Source organism: Mizuhopecten yessoensis, unplaced genomic scaffold (genome assembly GCF_002113885.1).
Source record: "Mizuhopecten yessoensis strain PY_sf001 unplaced genomic scaffold, ASM211388v2 scaffold10819, whole genome shotgun sequence".
NCBI lineage: Eukaryota > Metazoa > Mollusca > Bivalvia > Pectinida > Pectinidae > Mizuhopecten > Mizuhopecten yessoensis.
Genome location: NW_018408737.1, coordinates 317,918 through 338,276, shown reverse-complemented (window position 1 = coordinate 338,276; position 20,359 = coordinate 317,918). Strand labels below are relative to the sequence as shown.

General features: G+C 36.8%; 1 protein-coding gene across 3 annotated transcripts; it reads left to right on the top strand.

The window, feature by feature from the left end:
* The first annotated feature begins 3 nt into the window (after positions 1-3).
* On the top strand, positions 4-18,677 carry LOC110462635 (transport and Golgi organization protein 6 homolog). 3 transcript variants are annotated; one of them, XM_021516692.1, is made up of 18 exons: positions 4-62; positions 1,778-1,887; positions 2,607-3,670; positions 4,505-4,640; positions 5,059-5,177; positions 5,814-5,976; positions 7,395-7,465; positions 8,047-8,159; positions 8,878-8,983; positions 9,703-9,827; positions 10,347-10,464; positions 11,286-11,507; positions 12,745-12,870; positions 13,456-13,650; positions 14,213-14,795; positions 16,226-16,377; positions 16,898-17,011; positions 17,665-18,677. In XM_021516692.1, the coding sequence occupies exons 1-18, from the start codon at positions 19-21 to the stop codon at positions 17,845-17,847; spliced, it is 3,744 nt and encodes a 1,247-aa protein (XP_021372367.1). In that variant the 5' UTR covers positions 4-18; the 3' UTR covers positions 17,848-18,677. The 3 variants fall into 3 exon arrangements, with proteins under 3 accessions (XP_021372367.1, XP_021372366.1, XP_021372365.1); XM_021516691.1 differs by having other exon boundaries at positions 5,050-5,177; positions 14,216-14,795; XM_021516690.1 differs by having other exon boundaries at positions 5,050-5,177; positions 17,665-18,676.
* The last annotated feature ends 1,682 nt before the right edge of the window (positions 18,678-20,359 follow it).

Genomic DNA, 20,359 nt, shown 5'->3' with positions numbered 1-20,359 from the left:
TTGACAACAGGAAGTTGCATGCGGTTAGATGTGTGTTGTGATCAACTCAAGAAGAAAAACACGTATTTGCGGTTTCATTTTATTTTTCATAGATTTTTTCCTTATTTGATTCACTTTATTTTCTGCGTTGTTCTTTTCAAGCTAATGCTGCCTGACAACTCTGTGACATGCATCATTTATATCAGTTTGTTGTGCGCCGCATTCAGTCAGCATTTAAAGAAACACATTTCAGATATTATGTTTTAATGAAACATGTTTGCTCTGATCTTTATACTTAGTTATTAAGTTAGTTTAAAGTTTGTTGATGTCGTGTATTTTATCATGATACTTCTCTTTATATTGTGTTTTATATCAAGTTTCCCAAAGATCATATGCAGTAATGTTGGCAAAATTACCTGTACAAACTTAATCTTCAAATCCCAAGGGTCTACAATCCCACTGCATGGCTCATTTTGTATGTATTGTATAATAGCAAAGCCGTAAATAATGTACATAAAGGAAGAAGCCACAAAAAGCATAGCTTCAGTAACTGAAGAATAACAGTGTGAAATATTCAAACTTTGGTCAATTGGTGTAAAAGCCTATAATGATTGTAGCTTATCTCAGACTCTAAAAGATATGTCATCCGCTATTTCATCCTCCATATTCAAGGTATTATGCTTTCTTATGTTCTGTCCAACCCAGGAATAGGTTGTGGCAAAATCAGAGGCAGTACATTGTTAGCTAGGTGATAAGTTTCAGATGAAAACAAATTACCAATTGCTTTGCTGATACCTAAGGCCTGTCCTTTGAAGGTTACAGAAGTGCAAGTCCTGTCTTCAAGTACATGTAGGTCAATTTTACCATGCTGCATTGGGTCACCCTAATGAGTGTCCTGGGAGAAATGAGTGTCCTGGGAGGTTATTGCGCGCCCGGGAGTTCGTTTTTAGATTTTTTTCCCTTTTTTTTCTTCCGATTCTTTAATATTGTTCACTTATATAGGTGTGTGCAAAATTTAAGTTTGATCGTAACAATAAAAAGTACCAAAATACGTCGATAAAGATGCCTATTTGGGAAGAATGAGTGTCCTGGTAGGTGTTTGCGCGCCTGGGAGTTTGTTATTAGATATTTTTACTTCTGTCTTCTGATTCATAAATATTTTTCACTAATCTAGCAGTGTGCAAAAAATCAGGTCGATCATAACAGTAGAAAGTACTAGAATACGTCGATAAATACTATTTTCACGAGGGTGAATTGAGTGTCCACAGAAGAATGAATGTCCTGGGAGGTGTTTGCGCGCCTGGGAGTTCGTTATTAGATTTTTTTTACTTCTGTCTTCTGATTCATAAATATCAGGTCGATCATAACAGTCAAATGTAACGAAATACAAGAAATATTCTGATAAAAATATGCGAGCCCTTTCACAACATGCATTAATTAAGGGAAGTAACATACTTGTTACCATATGATTCTTTTGATGTATATTAAAGGATCAAGCTAGTCTAACTTGTGTCAACCAGAAGGTGACGCACACAGAGCCTTCAATTTTGACATGATATATTCCAGGGATGCAGAGAACATAGGTGAGAGTAAGTGAGTAACCCCTGGAATTTTGAGGATACCTTCATAATACCTTTATTTCAGACACTATACGTACATTTAACTGTAAATTTTAACTGCTTGTCCAAAAACCTGCATAATCAGAACAGAAATGTGGGATCCAGGAGTGTTCAGGTTAGTCAGATGTGCTGTGTATGTTGGTTCATTGCATGAAAAATTGTGTTTTCTGTTTTTATAGTGTCACAAGTATGAGTGAGAAAGAACAGCAAATACGCCTGGTGCTGAAGCTGTTGGAGGTGCTTACCTCCCCTGATAAAATCAGAAAAGATGGAAAAGCTGAAAAAAGCAGTAAGATAAATACTCACATGGTTTCTCCATCCCAATTTTCACCTAAGTTAATTATTAACTTCTGAAGTCTTTAGAAGACATAATTTCCAAGAGACAAGTTTCTGGAACAAAAGTCATTTGATAGAGGGGCATGTACCCTTATATACTTTCACTTTAAAGTGTAAGATTGATAAATAAGTATAGAAATGACCACAAAAGGGACATCTACTTATAATTGGTACTCTCTTGTGAGACATGCAGACAGGAATTGCACACCAGTGTTTAGCATATTGCTGTGACTGCTGTCCAATAACCTGTGTTAACCAGAAGTACATATCCCACATTTAATGTGACCAGCGGGTCAAATCCAGATGAGAAAATTATCTCGGAATGGCATAGTCTGTATCTATCTTACTTTTAAATTTTGCTCAAATGATACTAATTTTTTGAGTGGAATACTCAAAACTAAGGCATTTATGATATACTATAAATTTTGTTGACTAGACATCATTGTATGTGCTTTTTAGACAATTGTAGGCTTGTCATATGATTTCTCTTCCTTGAAATATTTGAAAGGTTTACAAGTTTAAGTAGTTGCTACAGAAAAAAGGTGCTATAGATAGATAAACTAGAAATATAACTGCCTGAGTGTCAAGTTAAGTAATAACTAACCATTTGAAAAGTTAATTCTATTTGACCTTGTTTAGTTTGTACTTGAGGAATACAATTTCATATTTCAGGTGATTCAGAGGAAAATGGATTTGATGCCCTGTTGAGAACCAATTTGACCTTGTACAAAGAAATTCTCGAGACAGAAAAGTACCAAAATGTGAGATCAATGTTGGATGATTCAGTTGCCATAGAAACAGGAATAGACAGTTGTAGGTGGCACTTTGTATGTGCATGCTTGCAAACTTTGACATTGTTACAGAAATCTATTTCCATAGCAATGGAAGAATTCACAAGAAAGCTGAGAGAAAACCCTCCACCAGAGCTGAGACCAGGACAAGCACCACCCTTATCACCGGATAACCTTAGCATTGGTCATCACAAAATGGTGCTGACCGCAATTCAGTTTGTAGTCATTTTGGGGATCAGTCAGAACCTTGATTTTGGTGTTGGTATTCCAATGGAGAGAAGGTCAGAATTTGCCAAACTCTTACTTTTATCTTCTCAGCCAGACCATACATCAAATGAGAGCAGAAATGCATGCTTGTTTTCTTGTGTAAAAGTGTTCATGTTCTTGCTGGGTATTCCTTCCCTTGCTGGTCTCCTCCTGTCCAGACATCTAAATGACTTGCTTGCTACTCTGTTAATGCTGTTACATAGAATACCCAAATGTCATCAAGTCCCTAAAACTGTAAAAGATAAAATATCTATAGAAACTGTAACACCAGAATCCAAAATAGACAATTCAAATTTGGCCTCCAACATTGAAGCATCCAACTGGACACCAGCCTCTGTTGTTGACATGGTAACCAGTAAACGAATGAGCTCTTCAAACAAGCAGAAGAATACTATAGATGGTGGAGAAGCACCTGGTCACGAGAGGCAAAGTTCTAGTGACAAGGGGGAGTTCGTCAGAGAGGAACCCAGTAACAAGGGGGAGTTAGTCAGAGAGGAACCCAGTAACAAGGGGGAGTTAGTTGGAGAGGAACCCAGCAACAACAGGGAGTTTGTTGGAGAAAAGGAACTGCAGTTGTGTGAGGCATGGCTGCAACAGCTCCTAGGGAAGGCCCATCCTCAAATGCTGGTCAGAGAGCTCCTGTTATTACAAATTGGGGCACCTGTCCCTCCCAAACAGGTTAGTAGCATTATTTAATGAATTCAGGATTCCTACATGGATTTTTTTGCCTGGAATAACACGGTTTTGAACTAAGGGATAAATAAAATAATTTAAATACCGGTATACATTTGATATTTCTGTTATTCATTTCACAACAAGTACATGTTAAACCACATATCTGACTGCTGCATATCCAAATCAAAACAACTGTCATGTATCAAATTATTATTAATGTATTGTATTTACTTAATTGGTAAGATATACCATATTTTTTCTCCAATATCCGGTCATGTAAGATAACACTGGCCATGTAAGATAACCATGATTGCTGAGTCTATCTTACATAGGAGTGACATCACAATGGCTCAACAATGATGTGACGTCACAAATTTGGAAAACACAGATGCCGCAATGCGGAAAATGCAACATGATAAAATTGAAACCTTTTTGTGATATATTTACTGTACACGGTAGAAAGATCAGATTATATTTTCTGCACAAACTCTGTTTGCAAATATGAAGTATATTAAATTTTGCTGACAAATTCCTTTTTCGTCAGAAAAGCTCAGGGGAAAAATTGATATTTTCAAAATGATAGCCTGTTCAAATGCATTTTCATGGTTTCTGAGCTTATTCTGGTTGTTGGAATGAGAGAAAAATACTCTTTAATGCCAAAGAGTGGAGGGTAGGGAAATTCCACCCTCAGGATTTTCCTATCCTACACCCCTGGACATGAAAGAGTCTTATAATCTGGTCCATGTCTGGAAATAAGCCCATCCAAATATATTGCAGTTCAATAAAAATGCTATTTCGTTGTCCTGTTAGAAATCTCTGATTAATTCCTATTTGTAGGTGGGCGTTGCCAAGAAGAAGTGGGCCTCCCCAGTCTGGCTTAGGAAAGTGTGTGGACGTCTGCTCACAAACATTCTCATGAAACCCAAGGGAGTCATCCATGTCCTTCAAGGAATGCTGGAGGGTCCTGGCCAGGGTAAGATAGAGGGATGGAGAACAGGGGAGATAATAAAATGGTTAAGTAGTCATTATATTTTGTCAATGCCTCCCTTAAGGGTCAAGTCTAGGACCTCTGAATTATAAGTCTGACGCTCTACTGATTGAGCCGAGGCGATAGGCAACAGCTTTTACTTGACCTTGGTGACATACCCCCACCCCAACCCTGCTCTAGGAATGAACTTGTCTCAAGCATTCATTGGCTAACTAAGTCTGATACTCTTCCATATGAGCTAAGGAGATATTTTCCCAAGCTGAGTTGGTAGGAAGCAGCTAGTATTTTATCCAGTGTTACAGAAAGGTATTGATAGACTTGAGAGTAATCTCTGTATAATGAAAATATTATTACTGTTATACTTTTTTCAAAGTTTGGTATTTCTATCTATCAGATCTTTCAGAGAAAGGCAACTCAAAGGCTTCTGATTGGAGGAAATGTGACGCAGTTGCTAAAGTGATTGCCTGTTGTCCCATGTCGTCAACATCTGTCGAGGAATACTACGCTCTTGTTTCGCCACAGGTAATTTTGAATGTTTCTGGTAATGAGAAATAGAATACAGTCTAATGAATACAGTTAATGAACTCATGTAAGTGTATGGAATATGTTTTATAGGGATAATGTTATCACCATTTATAAAACTTCTAGAGTGTTAATTCCTTCTGTTAGTACATTATTCAAACAGACCATAAAAAATGCTTGTATTAAAGTCAGATCTTTGAAAAATATTGGATAATCGTTGTTTCCTGGATAAGTGCTGGAATTTGCTCTATAATCCTAGAAGATGCTGGAATGTGTATATACTAGAGAATAGAGACATTTAAGGACTATTTCAAATTATTTTTTTAATAATATATATTTATCATACAAGGTTGATTAGTTGTTTCCAATAAATTGTGTTTTGTGCTTTATACCAGTGTAAGCTTACCAGCAGAGTGCATCAAAACAATTTCCGGTGGTTAAAGGATTGGGACTTTGAATCCCTGCAGTACTGTATATTTGCAACATCAAAGAGAAATGTTGCTGGTTGGCGAAACCTGACCAATTTTTTGGGGCAGAACTCTGTAGCTTTTCAAAGTAATCACAGCTGGATTAAGGAAGCTCACTGTACAGTGTAGTTGTTATGGCAGAAATTAAGTGTAGATGTTTTCCTAACAGATTATGTTGCTACTGCATCATCCTGACAGCCGGGTGTGTCAGGAGTTTCTCCGAGTAGCCTGTACCACTATAGCCAGGATGATGACACAGCAGCCGGACCTGACAAGGAAATATTTGTTATCTCCCCTGATGGAACCTCTGGAGAGATGCTCGAAGCTAAAAGGTCTGTTACAGCTACTAAGAGTTGTAAAGGGAAGTGTTAAATGACAACTTTAATAGGAAATAGAGAAGGAGGGGAAGACTGATGGAATGGATAAAGAAACTTTTAAAAATATTGGAAAGCATATATATAAATTAGGAAATAAAAGTTTATGAAGGGAATTTTGTTTTTAAATACATTCAAACCTGCAATAAGGGACCATCTTTGGGAATTCCATAAATGGTTTCTTATCATAGGTGGTTTCTAATAAGGTTATGTTCACAAAGAAATCCTACTTTTGGGAACATTCAAAGTGACCTCTAACACAGCAACATGTAGGTGCAAGGTATCTTAGTAGAAATGGTTGTTAATCAATAGAATGTTGATTGCGTAGTTTTGATGAATTTCTTGAAACTTATATTTAAGAGATTGTTTTAGCTAATGAGATGATACTGTATAATGGGAAACTTTTGCTTCTTCTTGTTCTTGTTCTTCTTCTTCTTCTTCTTCTTCTTCTTCTTGTTCTTCTTCTTCTTCTTCTTCTTCTTCTTCTTCTTCTTCTTCTTCTTCTTCTTCTTCAAACTTGAACCATACCTGCATCACCCACAGAAGGTGTGCAGTGCACTGGAATTAGGTTTCTTGCTTCACTATATACATAGTTATGGCCCTTGGTTTAATTTTAATACCGAAGTTTGTCCGGATCATAACTTCCATGTTATTTCACCTACGTTGAACAAACTTACCATATTTATGTATCTTGGAAAGGTGGAATCTCTCGCACTAAAATAAGGTTTTGAGCCCCACTATATGCAGAGTTATGGTCCTTTGTTTATTTTTGATACTGAAGTTTGTCCACGGCATAACTTCCATGTTATTTTACCTACGGTACGTTGACCAAACTTGCTATAGTTTTAATGTATCTTGGGAAGTAGGAGTGTTGAATTCTAAATTCGGGTCTCGTATAAAGAGATATGACCCTTTGTTATTATTTTATACAATTTTTTTTCTATTGGCTAATAAGGGGAGACATATGTTTTTGTTTACAAAAACTAAATTCTAGTTATATTGCTACTTATCACTGCTATAATCAATTTGCCCTCATTGTGGAGGGTGAAGAAGGTGAAAATTGAAATGTGGCGAAAATGTCCTAGTATGCAGTAACTTATTTCTAGTTGAGACAGTACACATTACTTGTCAACATTTGTTGACAACGTTAACACTACAAAATATTACTAACTTCAAAAACTAACACTAATGTTTTCATAGACTGCAACATGTACATGAACAGCTGTGATATGTTGGGCAACTCAGCAACAAACCATGCTAAAAAGAACATTACAAATCAGTAAATAACATACAGAGATGTTGTGACAGACATAAATACAGTAGTATCTTACACTAATTATTATCTAACATTGGATGTCTTCCTATTTTCCCATCAGCCATTGGAGCAGGGGAACAATGTTTAGTTCAAGAAAAGGAGCTCACCACCTGCCTAGAGGATTTACATAAGGTAGATATTTTACTCTTCAGATGTTTTTATAGAAGTTAGGAACTGATTGACTGACAACTTTTCATTGAGCTAGATGGGGTTTTTTTCTTCTGATTTTTTTTCATGTCTTACAACAGAAGTTTCCAGTTGCAATGATTATAAAAAAAAGTCCCAATTTCAAAGTCCCCGTATGATAGTATTGTAAAAATCCCAGTCTAGACTGTGTACGCCACTGCAGCAATGATGCAATGATGTATACTTTTATTGCTGGTACCTGGTTTTTGTGGCTGAGTTAGGCAAACTTTGTATAGGCCTTGAAAACCCCCCTAAAATTGATGCAAAGGCCCTTAACCCACAAATTGTAACAAAAATGTCTAAGTCGAAATAAGCCTTGAATTTGCCAAAATCATCATTGAAATATATTTGTATACATGTACAGTTAAAGTGGTTTTGTTTTGTTATTCTTCATAAAATAAAATGAAATCAGAAATGAGGTATTTGTCATGAATTTATTGTAGGTATTTGTTACTGGATATGAACCGAGTACCCCCTTGCTAACCTGTGTATCACAGATATTGTACACTGTATATATAATTTTTCAGGTATTTGTGGTCGGGTGTGAACCGAGTACCCCTCTGATGTCCTGTCTGTTACCTGTAAGCCATTCCATCTTTTTGCTCTTCTGTTACGCTAAGAAGGGCGTGTCCCATCTCAGGTGAGAAATATATCCACACCGTTCTGTAAATCTAAGGACAAATAAAGTAGCAGATTTTATTACTACAATTTCACACTATTATGTTAGTGGTTATATCCATTATAGAGAGTTTGAGAAAGACTTTATATGAAATACAAACATTGTGAGGTCTTCCCTGGTAAGAATTAATATATCAGAGAGGTATATACATTACCAAAAGGAGTATCAATGACAGTATCTAAACTGATTATCGTAGGCTAAATCTGGTGGTGGAGTGGATAGCACACTCACCTTTCACCAAGATGACTGAGGTTCTATTCTTTGATCGGACGTAAAAAGGTATGGGGTCACCTCACTCAGCCAGACCACATGTGTTTTTCTCTGGGTACTCCAGTTTCCTCCCACATTAAAACCTCTGCATGCCACCATCCGAGCCAACAAGATTGACTAATATAAGTTGATAAAACTTGTTTTGCACATATTGTAAAATGTTTATAAAAAAAAAAAAAAAAAAAGAAGACTTGGGTTGATGGAGTTCTGGAAAAAGTGCTCCCATTCCCCTTCTATATCTATTTATTTCTGGAATAGCCTCTCCACATTTTACCTGGTATAACTTAAGATATTCAAAACTATGTTAAAGGCCAATGTGAAATTTCTGTAGTCTTTATTCATATTGCACTAGAATGTTCCATGTCTGTGCATAAAAGTCATTAATGTGTGTTGACCATTTCTGTTTTAGCTGTTGCTGTCAGGAGATCTTGGTTTCTCTGCTGAGAGGGTTAGACAAGGGGGAGGCCATAGCCTGTCTCCACATGTGGATACTGGGCACGGAGACAAGCCAGCTGGCAAGTGATCATTTCTGTTTAAGTAGTGCAGAAAGTTGGTTTGACCAATATCATGAATATGTATCCAGTGCATATCTAAACAGTTTATATGTACAAAAAATAAACAGATTTACCTAACTACCTAGCTACCTGCAAAGGAACTTAATACCTACATGGTAAAACAAATAACTGGCTATCATGACCAACGACCTACCTAAATACTTTCCTACTGTTAGGTAATAGGTAATTATGTAGGTAGATACATTGTATACATTAGTATTTAAGTACCTCCTTATCTACTATCTTATTTCTACAGTCATATGTTTTCTTATTTTACAGACAGGATATATTTTGTTATACACTCAGTTATTTTTACTGAACCTTAACTATTTTGATTTAATATTTAGCTCACCTGGCACGAAGTGTCAGTTGAGCTTATGGTCAACAAAGGTTTATACATAAATTAAAGGTTTAAACATATTTGACCTCTGTGACCTTGAAATTAGGTCAAGGTCATTTATTTGAGGAAACTTTATTGCACTCCGTCCCATGAACCTTTTGGCCAAATATCATGGCCCAAGGTCCTCCAGTTCTTAAGAAGAAGTGGTTCAAAGAAAAAGTTCACAACTCATTTTACTAGACCCTTAACAGTCCAGTTAGCTTAATAAAAAGCTTCAAAATCCAATCTGTAAATGTATACAATTGAGTTTGAGATGAATTTCAGATTTACATTATTGCAGGAAAGTTCTACAACTCTAGAGGCTGACAAGAAAGTTTCCATGACGATCCCTTTGACACATCCATCTGTGCGGTTTTCCGCAGGAAACAGTGGAGGAGTCACTGTTTCCACCAAGGGTGTGAACAGGTATGGTACATGTATTATGTAACTGTTCTTAAATAAGTCAAGACTGTTATAAAAATTGTTTGTCAATGTTAGTTAGATATATTAAAAATATTTTTAGCTTCACTGTTCAGTTAGCTTTTTGTTTTTTTGAGGGGTTTTAGTTTTGGTGGTTTTCATGAAAGCAATATTTTCAGCAAAAATTCAGCTGGCAAAATCAAATAGCAAATTAATTCATCCTTACTGAAGTTCTTTGTGCAGTGGCAACTGGAACTGAAAACTGTGATAAGTAGATTCCGCAAATAAGCTATTCAAGTATTAAATCTGCTAACATAATGGACCACTGAAAAATATACTTTTACAGTATTTTCTATGGGCTATTCTTATTGGATTGCACAGGAGAGGCAATGTCAATTTACCTACATGATGTTAATTGTATACCAGTCACATAAACACTTTTATAAAATGTTGGTATAAAGTTTGATATAAATATTTTATTATGAATTTATCTTTATTCATGGAATCTGCATTTAACCTCTACAGTAACCATGGTGACGAAGGAGCAGTGACCAATGAAATGATGACCATTGCAGCTATAGAGATCCTGAAGGAGTTAGAGAAGAGTGGACTGACTGGTGATTTCTTTCTTGCACTGTTAATGGTAGGACTGGCCATGACATGGCTATTTATTATGTGGTCACCTATATATCTAGTAAAAAAGGAGAAAGAGAAATGCAACAGCCAAACTAGGATTCGAAACCAGGACCCTCCAAACTCTAGACGAACTCTCTAACAATTGAGCTAGTCGTCCTTGATGACCATCCAAGTGTAGTTCTGCTACTTTCCTCCGTCCTTTTCTAAGTCTTTGCCCCCTTAGACACAGCAATTTATAACCCAGGTTCAGGTTTTCGCTTGCCAAGCATTCACCCCAGTGCTTGAAACAAGGGATGGCAAGCTTGCCAAGCATTCACCCAAGTGCTTGAAACAAGGGATGGCAAGCTTGCCAATTTTGTAACGGGGGAAAAAAGCCAACACTTACAAACAAGTCATTAAATGTTTTAGGTATACCATATTTATCCAGCAATAAAGTTATGCCTGGTAATAAGCCCGTCCATATCTATTGAAGTTCATTAGAAATGCAAACAGTTGCTATTTCATTGTCCTGCAGCATACTGAAATATATATTAGATTGCATAATGATTAGGGTTCTGCACCGGAGATGCGGATGCCAAATAGTGATCACTGTGTCTGTCTGTCTACCCGTCCACACTTGTCAGGAGTTTATCTTTGAATACAAAGGACAAATATTTTTGAAATTTGACAGGGTGATACACTGTGATAAGAAATAGTGCAATAGGGGTTTAAACATTTCTAAGATCAAGGTCACTGTTACTAAAATTAGACTATGTAGGTGAAATGTGCTGATTATGTTCTTTGATTTATAACAACCAAAATTTATATTATTATTTACCTTTTTTTCAGGAATTAACCGAAATCATTAATCACGAGATACATGGAGATTCGAGTGTTACACTGAACACAAAACGGGACGGACAAGAATTAATGGAAGCTGAAATCAGAGAAAAACGATTGGCAGATAACTTCCATCGTAAAGTTTCTGTTCTGAATCTACTGGCGGCCATTTGCGAGGAAATAGGACCTTCCTGTTTGAAAAATACCCAACAGACCCTCAAATTTGTTCAGGTTTGTATTAAATAACTCATGTATTTATGACAGCTGCTTTCCACCCCTACCTTACTTGAGAGTTACTTAAGTACCATCAAGTTAAACTATATTATTACCATTAGTATTCCATATCAACCACATCTTGGGATTCATTTTACATCATCATGTTTGTTCAAAGCTGAGTATTTGAAAACAAAAACAAACAAAAACTACAAAGCCTAGGTGGATTGAAGTGGAACTCACATTAAAAACTGGTGCAGATGTACGTACCATATTACCATTAGTGGTTATCATGTCCAAACATTGCCAAAAACATCAAAAATAAAACTGTTTGACCGAAGATGTTTATAATAAGCAATTAGCAATCTTCCTGTTAATTTATAATCCAAAACTTCTGTATTTGATATAGCACAAATGAAATGCATTCAAGCAAAATGTATAAAGGAATCTCACAAAGGCAAATCAACCTCAGAAAGTCAAGAAGTGCATATCTAAACAGTGTATGTGTACATAAAAATAAAAAGATTTACCTAACTACCTACCTGCAAAGGAACTAAATACCTATATGGTAAAACAAATAACTGGCTATCGAGACTTACGACCTACCTAAATGCCTTCCTACTGTTAGGTAAAAGGTTGTTATGTAGGTAGATACACATTAGTATTTAAGTAACTCCTTATCTACTATCTACAGTCATATATTTTCTTATTTTACAGACAGGATATATTTTGTTATACACTCAGTTATTTTTACTTCAGACCCTAAACTATTTTAATTTAATATTTAGCTCACCTGGCACGAAGTGTCAGTTGAGCTTATGGTCAACAAAGGTTTATACGTAAATTAAAGGTTTAAACATATTTGACCTCTGTGACCTTGAAATTAGGTCAAGGTAATTTATTTGAGGAAACTTTATAGCACTCCGTCCCATGTACCTTTTGGCCAAATATCATGGCCCTAGGTCCTCCAGTGCTCAAGAAGAAGTGGTTCAAAGAAAAAATTGACAACTCATTTTACTGAGTATAAAGGAATCTCACAAAGGCAAGACAACCTCAGAAAGTCCAAAAACAACAGTTGATTGAACAAAATGTGCTACCTGTATTCAGAAAAAATTGTTTCATTGTTTGTATACATAAAGAATACTGCATTTGAGAATTAATGCACTGAGGTCAAGGTCACAAAAAGAGGTCAAAGGTGAATAATGTTTAAGGTTTATTTATTTGGTACAATGTAAATTGTAGCTTTGTTTTACAGGTGACACTTGAGAGAGGTGTACAGGTGTGCAAGAACACCTGTGACGACGTTCTTGGAGTATTTGAGAGTGAGACACTCACCATGGCAATGGGAATGCTCACTGCTGTGCTTACTGGCACCATTAAGGTGAGTAATGTAAAACCACAATTGTGAAATGTGGGAACGGGTCAATCTTGTTTTAATTAATTGTTTGACTGATAGGGAAGTTATAATTAATGACTGATAGGGAATTTAAAGATACTATCTCCTTTGATCACCATCTAATGCTTCTTTTGATTGAAAAAGCCAACAGTGTACACATGATTTATTTCCAGCCAGTTCTTTAATCTTGGATGTGTTATTTTATGCAGACAAAATGGCTGGTATGTTTTTTGATGCATTGTTTCGGGAATAAAGCCTGTTAGATCTGCAACATTTAATGTAGGCTTTGAAAGTCTTTGCCAAAGCTTGACAGAAAGAGGCATTATATCGATCACTAGGACCATCCCTATTTCATAAACAAAAAACGTCCACCTGGTTCAACCATTTAAGACGTTGATACAAAAGCGGCCCTTGCTACACATTGATACGTGCTCTGTTTGTGTGAAAACTTAATGTTGTAATCTTATATCTATGCAAGTGATTAATTATTGCAGATATTTATAGAATGATAGTTCATAAGATTATTTAAGCCAGATGTGGGAATGGTCTAAGACTGTTTTTTGACTACAGATCAGTGAGGATGGCAGGGAATATATGAAGACACTGATGCCACTGTTAGAAGATATCAGCTCCAACCATCCTGACAACACCATACAGGAAATGGCCTCTGACCTTCGAGTTGCCATAGCAACCCACAGTGTTATCTGGTCAGAGCTGCTTAAAAGTAGCACAAAGGGAGATAAGCGGCAGAAATTGCCATGCAAGGTATGTACATGTATTGCCATCTGTACTTGTAGCTCAAGAAATTTTGATATACATGTATATCAATAAATTGTTGTTGAGATAATATTCAGAATTATGACACAAAGTGTTTATTTTCTCCATTTTACATTATTTTAATTGATTACTTTGCTTAATTAGTTTAATTTCTTCTGCAGTACAAGGTAAATGGTTAGTAATTTCTGCTGGTAAGGTTTATTGAGAATTGTGGATGGGTAGGGTTTACAGAATTTGAGTGGTACAAATCCCTGAGCAATTATTGGTTGGGCAGGAGAAGGTGATAATTATCATCCAATACTGGAATTAAAAACCTTAACCATCTACACATGCAAGGCTAGTTGCTTAACTATTAGATCAAAAGTCCATCTTCTATGAGCTAAAATAAATAGCAAATGCTATGAGTGAGCCAGATCATGTTGCAGTTTCTAATGTTTTCTTTGGTCACTTCAAAGAAACACTCTTCCATTCATTCCATTCAAGCATCAAATTCATACTAATCGCATTCTTTTTTGATCATTAAATAAACTATTGTAACTTTCTCTTTTAGCAGGACTCCCAAAGTGCTGAGGAATCTAAGGTGGGCAAAAAAACTTTGGTGGAGGTGATAGGTGAAACTTCAGATGAACATTGTCAAAAATCGGAGGAAAGTCTACAACCACTGAGACAGGGTTCCAGTGAAATGGGAATCTCTTCTGATAAAGGTGTACAACAAAAGCATTCTGCTTCAAAACCAAGGACCCAAAAGGAGAAGGAATCCGCAAAAAATATGTCAGAATTAGGACAAGCATTTGAGGAACTCCAAGACCCCCTTATTCCTGTCAGGGGGCATGCTTTGATTACGTTGAACAAACTGATACAGAAGAAAGATCCTGAGGCAATGGAGAAAAGACAGATTTTATTGCATGTTTTTAAGGAAAATCTGCATCACCCAGACTCTTACCTTTACTTGTCTTCAGTGATGGGATTAGTCACGTTGGTAGACAAGTTTCCAGACGCCGTGATTCCAGTTCTCATTGAAGAGTTCCTGTCAGGGGCAACTTCGACCCCCGCCCAACAAGGGGAGACAACAAGGCAAGCTGATGACAGGATTAAAGTTGGGGAGTGTCTTGTACAGACGTCAAGGAAATTAGGTAATGTTGACTCAAAAGGGGCCAAAGGGATCATTTGGTTTCTAGACATAATGTACACCTGGGGCCTGTTTAACCGGTTTGCCTGTTTTTAAATGTAACATTTTCGGGTATAAATCCTGGCGGACCTGCAAATGTTTATGCAGGCCTTGCAAGGCTTTGTCAAGGCTCGTCTGAAAACAGCATCTGATTACTAGGTCCACCCTTATTTCATAAGGGAACAACTCTGAATGAACTCACAATGAATTGCTATGTATATTATGTTATTTATTATTACACCTCTACTTTATTTACTCTATATAAAAGTGATTGGTTAAATCTAATATATCCACATTTTTGCCTGAGTGTGTTTTAGTCCTGTGTGTTAGTCTGGGAACTAAAACACCCCTACACTCGGGTGTTTCTGCCGAGCCAATCAGGCGAGAGGTGGGCGGAGCTTGTTACCGAACTCGGCAGTGACGCGCGAGGTGGGCGGAGCTTGCTACCGAACTCGGAAGCATTTGGCTCCATTGCCATCAAAAGGGCATCTTATGGTTTACAAATATTTTCTAGTTAAAACTATCTCTTCAGTGTGTATTGGTATAATAAAACGGTTAAAGTATGGGGTTGAGATATATAGCAAGTTGCCGGTGTCCCTTGACCATGCCTATTTCCCTCGGCTTCACCTCGGGAAATAGACCTGGTCTCGGGACACCAGAAACTTGCAATATTCCTCAACCCCATACTTTAACTGTATACTATTAAACATTCGCTGTCAGAATTCACCCTAGTTACAAAGGAAATGAAAAAAGAAATGATGAGCAAAAAAATCTGGTACAAAATGTAATGTTTGATTTACATCCTACGTAAGGTATCCACCCCAGGATCCCTACCGCCACTATAGAACTGACTTCCTTGCATGAACGATGGGTCTCCACCCCCCTGCTGTTAGGTATCCCCCCAGGATCCCTACTGCCACTATAGAACTGACTTCCTTGCATGGACGATGGGTCTCCACCCCCCAGGTGTTACTAGTAACAAAGGGTTAAAACAGCGAAAGTTTAACATCAGCAAACTTACTTTGTCAGTATTTCGCTTTACTCCAATATGGATACTGACAACGCTGCTACATCATTTGTTTTCAAGCATTTACGAAATTGTATAAAATGTATAAATCACTCAAGGGGATTGGAGACGTCTCTTATAAGTTGAAATCTGGTGATGATTACCGCCTTGGAATCATGTAGAAAACTGAGTCTCCGCTAATTGCTCATCATATGCCTGAATAAATCATCAAAAGGCAATAATCTGCTGTGTTTTCGCAGCTCTGTTAGAATTTAATAATATATGAATGTTGCCAATAGGGTTTGGGGTGTACATTACTGTTTTGTAGGACTGTGGTACTCTTCCATTTTAACAACTTGATGAACTTTTTGTGACATTTCTTGTTGAAGGTGACATGGCGCCCCGTTACCGTGACAACCTTCTGATGACTTTCCTACAGGGATGTCTGGACACTGATCCCCTTATTCGAGCCAGCAGTCTTTCAAACTTGGGGGAGCTCTGTAAAGTACTGCGTTTCTCTGTCGGCAACTTTATTCATGAGGTAAGTTCTCTTCGGCTGTTTTATAGATATTCAAATTTCTATTTTGGTAATGTTATGAAAAGATAACTCCAGTTGAGCACATGTACATTGAATAGAGGGCAAAGTCATTTATGATAAATTAACTCATGCTCAATGTTATCTCCTCATAGCCTGACCAAAATCAAAAATTATTCATTATGTTTACAGTATTTTTCTGTGAATGGTTCATACAGTAACTATTTAATTCATTAAAAGTCTGATCAAGGGACACAAATTTGCATAAGGCTTGGTTAACTCCGTCCACATCTACTGTTGATTTATGTCACATGATTGTGTCCTGTTCACGGACAATTTTCATATCTCTGACATGTATTGTTGTTGATGTCATAGAAACTTATCACGATTTGTGGTAAGGTTATGAGATAAGCCTAGTTTACGGAAACAAGATATTGAGTGAAAGTCAATGTAAACTAAATATTTACCTAGCTGTTCCTTTTTTGTAGATGTTTATCTTTTGCTGTACAATTGTCCATTCTTTCAGATATTTAACTGTGCCTGTGGATTGCTGAAGTCAGACTTCAGTGTAGAGGTGAGACAGGCTGCAGCCATGATGGTAAACCTCCAGCTAGAAGGACTGGGAAAGGACACCCTTACGGTACATACATACTGTTCATCAGTAAATAAAAATTGCTTTATGAATATGTTTCCGTCCAGTCCCTATGTTCAGTTGATTGAAGTTTTGTTAGCTATTTGATTTGTTGGATGAGGTTTTCAGACAAAGTATATTTTCAAAACAAATTGTTTTACCCGAAATATCTTCAAAACATTACCATCTACTTGCATATACTTTCGGAATAAATTTGCTTAATCCAGTTATATGGGGCTATATACCTTAACCCTTTCACCACTGTAGACTCATCCAGATCAATGTATGGTAGAGTCTACTTAAGTTACCTAGTGGTGAAAGGGTTAAAGTGCATGTTTTTATGGTCATCTTATTAAAGCAATTATCAAACTGAAATCATTGCTCTAAATAATGATTGTGGCAATTGGAGTTTTTGTATATTGATTTCTATTACATGTTATTGTAGGTATATTGATACATCAATGCACTTGACTGTTAGAATTGACAGTTTGCTGACATTTGAGTATACTAAAATAAGTTTGTCTTTGATAGTGTACCGTATACCAGGATATATTTGCCGTCCATAATAAGAAATTACACATCATTGTGATAGCAAAATGATTTATTGGCACCGTGGACATGCTGTATTGGAGCTAGTCGTTCACTGTACAGTTCTGTTGTAGGTAATGGAGTCAGTCATCAGTTCTGTATACAGAACTCTGAGGCAGTGCATGGTGACGGAGAAGGAAAACGGTGTTAAAATGCAGATCACTCTAGCGCTGAACACCCTCGACTCAATCACTAGGGATGTTATGTTCCCTAAACGAACATTGGAAAAGAAGATCAGAATACTTGACACCAGTTAGATAACAATAATGGTAAATGGCATTGTTGCTTAAAAGTAGATTCTGAAAAAGTGAAAATGATTCCGATACCCTTTGAACAAAATATATATCAACACAATTCAAAAACAGCATGCATTGTTTGCCCATAAAATTTAGATATTTGTGTAAGGATATGCTATCATATCCATGGTTTAGATGATGCTTCTGTAGATATTAAATAATAAAGGTTTGAGTTAATCTTTTCAAAGTGTTTAAAATATCGTCAATACTAGCAAAGACAAAAAACACTAAGACAATACTGTGTCAACAAAACAGTAGGTCAATCTCATAATCGTTAAAACGGGGGCAAACCCGCCATGTAATTATAGGTCAAATACAAGTATAATGTCACGTCCTTAAAGTGAGAGCCAGGGTGGTGACAACGGAACAACAATGCATACTAATGAGAATTATCAAAAGCATCGACCATAATATTACGATGAGACGCGATCATGATGGCAACCTCAAAACGTGCCCATAGTCTTTGTTAGACTGCATCTCTAAACCCGCTGTTGTAAATGTGTCCGTCTTTATTAAACTGCTTCTCTAAACCCGCTGTTGTAAATGTGTCCGTCTTTATTAAACTGCTTCTCTAAACCTGCTGTTGTAAATGTGTCCATCAGAAGTCGGGGACTATAACAGAAATGATGATATTCGGAGCACAGCCTCACTCAATGTCGACAAAAATGACCATTACGGAAACCAAAGAGATGCTGAAATTGAAAGAAAGACATCTTGAACACCCACACAAACATTCCATTTATGTAATTTATTCGACTATAAAGTACGCATATTCTGGATATTCTTAATACCAAAACCACTCCTGAACACCGTTTTTTTTCAAATGTCTCCATGTGTAATTCATTAAGTCATATTTTTGTCCCGTTTCATCGATTTTGAGTTCAAATTCCGTTGGACGTGACATGTTAACTCTAACAGAGTGGGACAATATTACTGGTATGGTACTCATGAAGAAGTTAACGATATTAACCTGTATCGCTCCGGCAAATATTTGCACTTTTGAAAAAATGAAAAATATTGAACATCAACAAACCACAGGATGTTTGAAGTTTTGAACATATTTGACATTTTAACTGGATCTTGTGTCAATATCATTTATTTGGGGGGAAAACATTTCACTCCAGTTAGCTACTGTCAAAACATAACCATACACCTTATGGGTCAGTAAAAGAAGTCAAAACTGTAAATGTGAATGAGGAATGATGGACTTAATTCGATGGTCGTGGGAAATCAAATTATTTAAGAAGACAACAGCAGGAACCGATCGTGACTAGACACAAAAATTCAATAAAAGAAACAATGACTGCCACAAAACAAAATGCAGCAAAATCAAGTATGAACGGATTCGTCATAATGCATCACGTCAAATCCAATACATTAGTCAAAGATGAACGATTTAACAATTCATCATTTGATTGAAACCTTTGTTTTTGATATTGATAATCTAGCTCAACCCACGATAGGTATTCAAATCTGAAATACCTCTAAGCTATTCAGATATGCCATGTTTCTCTTTCCCTTTTTGTCTGTTTTAGCCCAGTATTTACCAAACCGTTACAATAGAAGGGCATATCACATTTAACTTGGTTTTTAGCTCAACTACCCTTATTTTTAGCTCATCTGCCCAAAGTGAGCTAAAATAAGGGCAGGTGAGCTAAAAACCGAGTTAAATGTGATATGCCCTTCTATTGTAACAGGCAAAGGGCAGGTGAGCTTATGTCATGGTGCGCATCCGTCGACCATCATCATCCGTCAACTTTTCCTTTAAACAACTTCTTCTGAAGAACGAACAGGCATAGAGCCATGCTATTTGACTGAAAGCTTCATTGGTAGGAGCCAGACAAAGTTCAAGAACGAAAATGACTTGGACCTACCTCCAAGGTCACAGGGGTCAAATGTGTCAAACACTTCAAACGACTTCTTCTGAAGAACTGGAAGGTATAGAATCTTCAAATTTGGCTGGTGGCTTCCTGGGATAAAGCCCAACAAAGTTTGAGAATGAAAATGACCTTGACCTACTTTCAATGTCACAACGGTCAAATATGTCAAACCCTTTAAATGACTTCTTCTGAAGAATTAAAAGGTATAGAATCTTTATATATGGCTGATGGCTTCCTGGGATAGAGCCCGACAAAGTTTGAGAACGAAAATTACCTCAACCTGCTTTCAAGGTCACAGTGGTCAAATATGTCAAACTCTTTAAACGACTTCTTTTGAAGAAGTAAAGGGTATATAATCTTTATATATGGCTGGGGGCTTCCTTGGATAGAGCCAAACAAAGTTTGAGAATGAAAATGACCTTGACGTACTTTCAATGTCACAACGGTCAAATATGTCAAACGCTTCAAATGACGTCTTTTGAAGAACTAAAAGGTATAGAACCTTCGTATTTGGCTGGTGGCTTCCTGAGATAGAGCCCGACAAAGTTTAAGAATGACAATGACCTTGACCTACTTTCAAGGTCATAGGTGTC

Excerpts from the sequence above, each read along its gene's own strand:
- LOC110462635 (XM_021516690.1), top strand. The coding sequence starts at position 19 with ATGCGGTTAGATGTGTGTTGTGATCAACTCAAGAAGAAAAACAC. Across the intron at positions 7,466-8,046 it reads GCCTAGAGGATTTACATAAG|GTATTTGTGGTCGGGTGTGA; the intron begins GTAGATATTTTA and ends ATAATTTTTCAG. Across the intron at positions 12,871-13,455 it reads TGCTTACTGGCACCATTAAG|ATCAGTGAGGATGGCAGGGA; the intron begins GTGAGTAATGTA and ends TTTTGACTACAG.